General features: G+C 33.2%; 1 protein-coding gene across 2 annotated transcripts in view; it reads right to left on the bottom strand.

Moving 5' to 3' along the window:
• Nucleotides 1–9,310, bottom strand: part of LOC127855591 (sorting nexin-13-like) — a 117,091-nt gene that overhangs the window by 87,802 nt on the left and 19,979 nt on the right. For both annotated transcript variants that reach the window (XM_052391333.1, XM_052391332.1), the window contains exons 12-16: nucleotides 8,393–8,448; nucleotides 6,838–6,963; nucleotides 5,183–5,287; nucleotides 3,000–3,117; nucleotides 1–24 (exon numbers count right to left, since the gene is read on the bottom strand). The exon at nucleotides 1–24 is cut by the window's left edge and continues 2 nt beyond it. In XM_052391333.1, the coding sequence (XP_052247293.1) occupies nucleotides 1–24; nucleotides 3,000–3,117; nucleotides 5,183–5,287; nucleotides 6,838–6,963; nucleotides 8,393–8,448 (429 nt within the window). The remainder of the gene's footprint in view (nucleotides 25–2,999; nucleotides 3,118–5,182; nucleotides 5,288–6,837; nucleotides 6,964–8,392; nucleotides 8,449–9,310) is intronic.

Here is a 9,310-nt window from a genome sequence, read left to right as displayed (position 1 = left end):
CATCAGAAGAACTCATGGCTAGGGCTGGAAGCAAAAACAACAAGAACACATGCAGACATGCTGATTAAAAAAAATTACACATTTGTAAGATGTTTTATATCTTTCCATGTGTTCACAAAAATGTTCAAGGCTGACATTAATGTATGCTGATATGCTACTTGATTTTCATAATACTTTGGTTCAAAAACCAGGTCATAAAATGAGCTGCGTTCTGAGAAAACTGGGCTTAATGCATGTGCATAAAGTGTCGTCCCAGATTAGCCTATGCAGTCCGCACAGGCTTATAAGGGACAACACTTTCCGCTTTTGTGACATTTGTCGTTAAAATGAAGTCTCTTCTTAGCAAAAATCCAATTTAGGCGGAAAGTGTCGTCCCTGATTAGCCTGTGAGGACTGCACAGGCTAATCTGGGACAACACTTTACGCACATGCATTATGCCCAGTGTTCTCAAAACGCGACTCAAATTTTCTGCTCTTACTCTGACCTTGTTTTGTAAATTTTTCACTGAATTTGATACCTACTCGACAAATTCTGGACATCTTAAACTATATTTGAACTTTGAACGTAAACATGAACCTCTTTGTGAATACATGGGCCCTGTATCAGGGATATTCTCTATTTTTCTGATTAACTCAGAACACAAGATTCATATTTCCGATAACTTGATTATATAGAATATCAGTCAGATTATGAACAAACAATCTAAAATTTCACCTGTAAGAATATTCAAATATTATTCCTCAAACTCAAGGTTGAGTCAGACTCATAACTATTAAAAACCATTTGTCAACATTAAATTGAACATCATCGAAAACTTCATCATGAAAATTGGAATCAAACTCAAAAGTTGAGTCCGAATATTAGCTTAAGCATGTTCGTGATATCAGGCCCCGGCAAGGTACCAACACAAAGCATGCTTTAATAAAGTACGATGTATATTGTCTAAAAGATAAATTAACAACACTGACCATGCATGTAGTATAATGTAGCAAGTTGAAACAATAAAAAATTGGAACATGGGAAAGGCCAGTTTTGACCCCAAGGGTGTTTTTGAACAAAGTTTGTATAGAACCACACAATTATCTTACATACAATCCTTTGGGCCTTATGATTTCAGAGGACAAGATAATTCAAATACTTTGCTATACAAGTGTACATGTGAGTCTACATAATCTGTAGGACTTTTTGGACCTAATTAAAATGATATGATGGCAGTTAAAACAAATTTCGGAAAGCGCATTGAACAACTAGTTTAACTAATATGCAACATAAATTGAGTTACATTCTTTTTCACTGAGCCCAGTACAAAGATAGCAAGAAAATAAGTAGTTTGGCTATTAGATTAGCAACATGATTTTGGTACAAGAGGGCACATGTTCCTAATTAGGCAATCTTATTCAACATCGCTTTTACATAATTTATCTAACTCAACAATATTATTTCATGCAAACAAATTTACTCCATTCAGAACTTTGAAAACATTCTTTATGATTTAATAATCAAGCATTTAATAGCAATTATAACGCAATTCAACGCAATATGCTTTGGTGCGTTTGTTTTCTTTAAATACAAGCACCTTAAATAATGTGTATATATTTAATGCAATATATTTTAAATAGACTTTGTGTGAAACAATCTGTACTAGGAAATTTCACAAGCAAAAATACAAATGACTTTCCCCAAAAGCAGCGCATTCTAAGCTTTATTTACACCACACTCATAAAGAATATTTTCACACCACATAAGTTATAAATAAAATTATGCAGATCACATTCACATACTCTTAACCAAATTATATGTCGCACTGAAAGAAAAAAATGAAAACAGTTATAATAATAACTTTAACATCAATTTCATGAAGGCTATACAATTCCATAAGGTTTATATTATTCTTAATCTCTCATTTTTGGCTACACAAAACCAAGTGAGACAGAATCAGCTCAACTTGTATTCATAACTATTGTTGCCTGTGTTCGATTCTATATAAGATTTTAAAGGGACCTTTTCACATTTTGGTAAATTGACAAAATTAAAAAAAAAAGGTTTGATGTACTTATGATATTTGTGAGGAAACAGTAGTAATGAACATTTACCATGCTCTAAAATATCCATTATATGCATCTTTTGACGATTTAAAAACCTGAAAATTATCAAGCGTTGCAACGCAAAAAAAAATGGAAGAATTTGGAGAGTTCTGTTGTTGTCGTTATATTTTGTGACACTAAGAGGATTGCTTCTATAAAGTATACATCACTCATTTTATGAGCATGGATGGCAGTGGTCTAAGCGTTAGACTTTTACTCCAGAGTTCAGTGGTTCGAGCCCAGTTAAGGGTTCCTTTTTTTTCTTTCTTTAATTTTATTATTGTTTTTTTTACTGGAGCTTTTTAGATCCAATGTTTACATTTATCAATATAAAGTATTTAATGACAAACTTCAATATCTGCCAAAATCTGTGAAAAGGTCCCTTTAAATAATTCAATCATTACCAGTGGCAGATTCAGAAAAAACTCACACAAAATCTTAAATACATGTATACAATCCTAAGGCCAACAGTAACCATTGTACCATAGTTTTAATGATCAGCTTCATTTCAGGCTGTGATGAACACTACTTTTATTTACTTTCTTCTGTTTTTAAACACATAATTGTTAATATCGTACGATTAAAAAAAACAACAAGAGATGTGTTTGTCAGAAATACAATGCCCCCTTCTGCGCCGCTTTGAAGCCATATATTTGACATTTGACCTTGAAGGATGACCTTGACCTTTCATCACTCAAAATGTGCAGCTCCATGAAATACACATGCATGCAAAACATCAAGTTGCTATCTGAAGTGATATTTTGCGAAACCTAAATGCAAAGTGTGAGGGAAAGACAGACAGACAGACGGACGGTCCGATCACTATATGCCCTCCTTCGGGGGCATACAAATTTAAAGGTTTGACAAGTATCTATTATTTTTGTGAAAATCAATGATTTAACATTATCACTTACAGTCCTCAATGCTGATGGAGTCCATGCTGTTGAAGCCCAGGTCGTCCAAGACCTTCACGTAGGCCGCACTTTGTATGAACGCCTCATAATACTGCTCTCCGTGTAGCATCTGGTACACCTGTAGCAGAGATGGGGCAATACTTAACCCTTTACCTCTTAGATACATATTTCATGCATTTATAGTCCCTCAGAAAAATATATTTAATTTTAGACCTTTTTTACTAGATTCAAGTTTTAAAAGCTTTATTTCCAAACCTTAGATTATGATGAGCAGCATAAAATCTGAATAGACTGCCAGTAACTCGCAGGCTGTTCTGGTTTTATGCTGTTTGCACAAAGCCATTTTCACTTTACTTCTGAGTGAGAAAGGGTTAATGGTAGCAAGATTTAAAGGGTTTTAAAGGTTTAACGATTGCATGTTTTAAGAGAAATTTTTTATGCCCAAGGCCTGTAACTTCACCAAAATTCAATGGACAGTTACGAAACTCAGCCTATATGTCATGTACATGTGTGTAGGTAGACTCACACACCAAAAATCATGTTAATATCTGAAAGCGTATAGGAAGAAAACTCTGGAAACGGAATGTGGGACGAACAGACAGCAGACCAACAGTGCGACTGCTATTTGCCACCCTAACAGAGGCATAAAAACGAATGTATGCATTATATTCAAACTACAAAATAACACTCAAAATCACACAATATGGCTAATATATTTTTGTTCATCGATAATCATCAATAAAAATCCGAAAAAGCGTTTCTAATGCTTTGCATAAATAATTTAGCAGAAAAGTGTATTAACAGCGTACCTTTTAAGAATGCCTTCAAATTCAAAAGCCAACATGGTGAAGTGGGAGCACATTCGCTTTTGCTTAAAGAAGTCCTGGGTTTAAGACCCAGGAAAAGCACATTATTTATTTTATCAAATACCATTTTATAATAATTACTTAAACTTTTACAACTATTACAGTTTTGTTAGTAAATTCATTTCATTTCATTATTTTTAACATATAAAAATCCATGAACAAGTCACATTAAAATGTCAATGAACACTTGCTTCTTCATACTGCTGTCAGTAGTGTTGGGTTAACATACTTAGCATAATAGCAACATTTTAAGATTTTCAAGATTTCATGATTTTTTTAATATTTGTCATATTTAAAAACTGTTAAAACGATAATATGGCATGAGTGATTGCAAACTTCGTACAGTACCTACCAACAATAAAAGTTCCAAAAATAAAACTTTGTTTCCACCTAAAATATTCAGTATTGCATAGTTATTTCAATACATGTACATGGTATTAAAATAAAATGGATATTTTTTCTTGGTTTCAAAGGTCTGTTTTACATCAGTTTGAAAAAATTCCTAGTTAGTTTTAAAGCGATATCATTCATGCTTTGAATTACACTAGTATCACTAATATTCATATTGAAATTATTATGTTGAAGGAAATTGATGTGAAATAACAAACTAATGACATATGTTTAGGGCACTATTTAATTTATCATAATTTGTGTTGTTGTTTTTTTAAGTTTAATTTAAAGGGACAGTACCTTGGTGTTCCAATCAGAAAGTGCCATGCATGTAACTCCCTTAAACTGGCGATAAAATACTAAATGCAAGTTTGACCGTTGAAAATTGAAAATGTGATAAATTAATTCAAAACTCAATGTTTAATGTAAATGAACGAATTGAATTAGAATTGGTTAGATTAGGTTGCTCTCACACAATTATGAATGCAAGTGGCAAGTGGTGAAACTGGCAAAGAATTCATGATGCAAGCAACCACAATTGATTTCAATCCTTAATTATTGACAATACAACTGCTTGTAAGATTTAAGCATTGACTTGCACTGGACATAGATTCTGTCAAAGATTGACCCTAAAATGTTTTGGAAGTGGTGGTGTTAGACTTTTTTTTCAAGTTAATTGCGCTTGTTTTATGTCATGCAAATATCAGGGTACAACAAAAATTACCATGTAGAGGTTGACGTGGTGTGTTGCATATGGTGTCTGCCTAGCAACCAGGAGGTAATGGGTTCGATCCCGCTGTAGTAGCATTCTTTAGATCTCCTCGAAAGACACCAAGAACTGGTTCTACCAAGGAAAATGCTCAGAGTGTCAATAAGCCTTAGCCTTTCAATATGATAGACCTAAAATAATAGGTTTAAATAAGTTACCCTGGCTTGCACTTCATCAAAGATGTCCGCCTTCATCTGCTTATTTTTTATTTTTGCTGCACATCTTTTCAAGATGTCTGGCTCTATCCGGACCCGTGATGATGCCTGAAACGACAACAGAATCCAGGGGTCAAAATTCATAAATTTTGCATGAGAATTTTAAAAACAGAAATTCAGGGTCACATTCCATAAAGATTGTATGTCAAATTTAAACAACAGAAATCCAGGCCCACATTTCATAAACATTGTATGTAGAATTTTAACAACAGAAATCCAGGGGCCACAGTACATAAAGGTCACATGTAGGATCTTATCTCATAATTGCCAACAAAGGCACTTTTTTTTAAAGCTTTTTATTCCATTCAAAAACTAATTGTTGCTTCGCAGGCCTTTCTCCAGGTCTTTTGTTCATGCACTGGGGCAAAGACCTGAAATTTGTCATAGATTGAATTTTCTTTTTACTTAATGTGTTATATATTTATTTCCACATAACTTCAGAGTTAAAACAACCACAAAAAGATACTATCTTTATTTTAAGACAGAGGTAACCTCTGATTAGGAAATAAGTTCATCTGAGCTTAAAGACTCTGTACAAGGTAAAGGAATGGTTTTGGGGTTTAAAGTCCTTCAACACGTAAGGATGCATTATGTTAGGACAAAAAACGAAATACAGTTTAATTCTCAACTTACTGATAAGACCTCAAAGCAATGATCTTCTTTAAAATATATGTATATAATCTTAATTATATGGCAAATGTTCTAAGGGTAAGGGTAACCCTGGCTCACTTTAAGTGCCAAATGCCTCAATAGTATCATTTTGGCCAAAAAATGGTCTTGAAAAAAATTAATCTCAATGTCCTCTACTGATGTATAAATTTGTATTACAATAAATTGCACTACGCTTTCTAATGATAATTAAATGAATGACAATAACCCTATAAATAAATGTATCAAAGAACTACTTTGCACTCTTTCTTAAAGTTTTCATCAAAATCTTTACATGTACTTTCTTTTGAATCTGTTAAATATTTTTTTAGTTATGATCTACACAGTAAAATAGCACTTTGTACATTGGTTCTGCAAACACAAAACAAAGAAATAACTAAAAAATACTAAATCTCTGCACTACATATCTATGAAGTTTCATCTTAATATTTTTAATTGTAATAAAATTTATGAGTGCACAAAATGGAAATCAACATTGAAGAATCATAGTACTTGTATTCTGCACTTTCTCTCTAAGCTCTTTTTTATATATTTAGTTACGTTTCAATCCATTATATCCTATTTAATTTATGTTTCCCAAACACAAAAATAGTGTATGTTTTGTTGTTTTGCACACAAAAAATAATAATGGACAATCACTCAATTCAAAACTTTATAGAGAGAAATATGGTCTGTAATCTTAAACTCTGAACTTCTCTTGAAAACCCACTTTCATCAAATAAAATTCCATTAAAATCCCGTCAATACTTATTGACTTATGCTCTGCACAAGTCTCGGAACAGATTGACGGACAGAAGGTTAGAAAGATGGAAGGACGGACTATGAAATTGCTATATAACTCCCTTCAGGAGCATAAGAAATGTACACAAATTCTACAGCAATTATTTTATTCCTGATTTGTCTTTCTGTGGCTTTATGTTTGAACCAACCTTCTCAGACAAATACTGATTGTAAATGATGTTCACTTGATTCCGCAGTGGCTCTAGGTCGTAACCGTCTCCATTCCCATGGTTACCGGCCTCCTTGAGCTGTTGTTCTGCAGCTGCCCTAAAGCCCTGCAATGATGATACCCATTCTCAATTCACAGGACTGACACTACTCATGGTTTAAAGGCAAAACTATGGCCTATGGCCTAAGATTGGGAGACCAGTCTTGCAATTAGTTCTAGAATGATGGATTACATGAGCCTAGCACTGAGAATGCTGAGCTAAATACATCGCATAAAAGTGTTGTCTGAACATGCTAATCTGGGACGATACTTTTTGCCTAAACTTGATTATCGCTACAAAGTCACTTACTTTAAATGAAAAATACAATAAAAGCAGAATGTGCAGTCACTTCACTGCTTAGGCTAATTTAGGATGACACTTAACCCTTTGCATGCTGGGAAATTTGTCGTCTGCTAAAATGTCGTCTGCTGAATTTCTAAAATTAGCATTTTCTTCGATTTTTTTTCAAAGAATACTATCAGAATAGCAAACAGTTTGGATCCTGATGAGACGCCACGTTCTGTGGCGTCTCATCTGGATCCAAACTGTTTGCAAAGGCCTTCAAAATTTGGTTCCAGCACTGAAAGAGTTAAAAGCACATGCATTAAGCCCAGTATTCTCTGAAGTGATACGCATTCTCAATTCACAGGACAGACAGTTCTCATGGATGTAGTTTTTGTCCTAATTATTTAAAGCGGATTATTTCGAGGTTTCAAACACCAAAAGCAAAAAATTTAGTGTTTGATTTCAAGGCAAAACCATAGACTTTACTGGCTATAGCCTAAGATAGTGAGATAACTCTTGCAATAATTTCTAGAATTTTGCCTACAATTGGTCCATGTTATTTACCCAGTACCAGCCATGTAAAACTGGACATGTTGAGATTTTAAGAAACAGAGCAGGCTGCGTTGTTTTAGCCGATATGGTGTGCCCGAAGTGATAAGGAGGTTCCCAGTTTGATTTACACTCAGGGAGCGATCTCCAGATCCTTTCATAAGACACCAAGTACTGGTTTTACCCAAAAAACAGTCTCAAAAGCCCCTCAATTTAATTGTATCAAGCTTACATAAATATATTTAAACTAAACTAAGCAACTTTGCATAAACTACCAGTGCAGATATAAGGATTGTATAGGCATCAACAAAACTTTGTCTCTGATAAATACAATAACATCGTATTTGATTGCCATTTCTTTATCAGCTTAAACTAATTAAACATAATTGCATAAACTACTGTAACGAAGCAGATATTAGGATCATATAGGCATAAACAAAACCTTCGGGTTCACAAATAAACACGAGAACATAGTGCTTGATTGCCATTTTTATATCAACTTAATATTTTTAAACGTAATAAACATAACCTAAACATAATATTTTTAAGTACCAGGACAGATATATGGATCCAATAGGCATCAACAAAACTTTCGGTATCACTAATAAATACAATAATAATATGTTTAATTGTCTTTTGCCATTTCTTTATCAACACCTACCTCGATGTTAAGGTAGAAGAATAGCAGTTGCTGACCCCCAGCAAGGCCCATAAACTCTGAAATTGAATGATAACTTAGCTGTGAAATTGAATGATAACTTAGCTGTGAAATTGAATGATTACATAACTGAAATTGAATGATAACAGAACTATGAAATTGAATGATAAAAGAACTATGAAATTGAATGATAACTTAGCTGTGAAATTGAATGATTACATAACTATGAAATTGAATGATAACAGAACTATGAAATTGAATGATAACAGAACTATGAAATTGAATGATAACAAAACTATGAACTTGAATGATAACTTAGCTGTGAAATTTAATGAAGACAGAACTATGAAATTGTATGATAACAAAACTCTAAAATTGAATGAAAACAAAGCTCTAAAATTGAATGATATATTATTGCTATACAATGAGCACTAATATGTCACTGTAAGTGAAAGATGTGTTTACTTTAAAAAAAAAATATTTTTCTTTAAATCTATTTTGCATACAAGTCAGTAACTGAGGTTTTATTACAAAGATTTCATACTATTTCAGTTTCCAATATTATATAGTATGCTGATATGCTATGATACTATTGGTAATTCATCTAAAAATTAACTTGAAATGTGTCTTAGGGATATGCATGCCTCTACAGTTACATTTTGGTCTCATAACTCCACTGATATAGAAAACAAAAATTAACTAAACTATGGGCATGTGCAAGTTAATACATTCTAGAAGTTTCTACCCTCTTGCAGCAATACTTTTTTAGTTATGTGTGCCACTTGTTAACTCCTAATCTATTCATGCAGGTTGCAAGTTAACATGCTGGTCTGTAGGTTTGTAAAAAATCACCACCCTGGTAGCCATTCTTTCTACTTAAAGCGCCACACAAAAATCCAATAGACCGATGGACAGACAAAG

Source organism: Dreissena polymorpha, chromosome 13 (genome assembly GCF_020536995.1).
Source record: "Dreissena polymorpha isolate Duluth1 chromosome 13, UMN_Dpol_1.0, whole genome shotgun sequence".
Taxonomy (NCBI): Eukaryota; Metazoa; Mollusca; class Bivalvia; order Myida; family Dreissenidae; genus Dreissena; species Dreissena polymorpha.
This window is presented reverse-complemented; position numbering and strand designations above follow the sequence as displayed.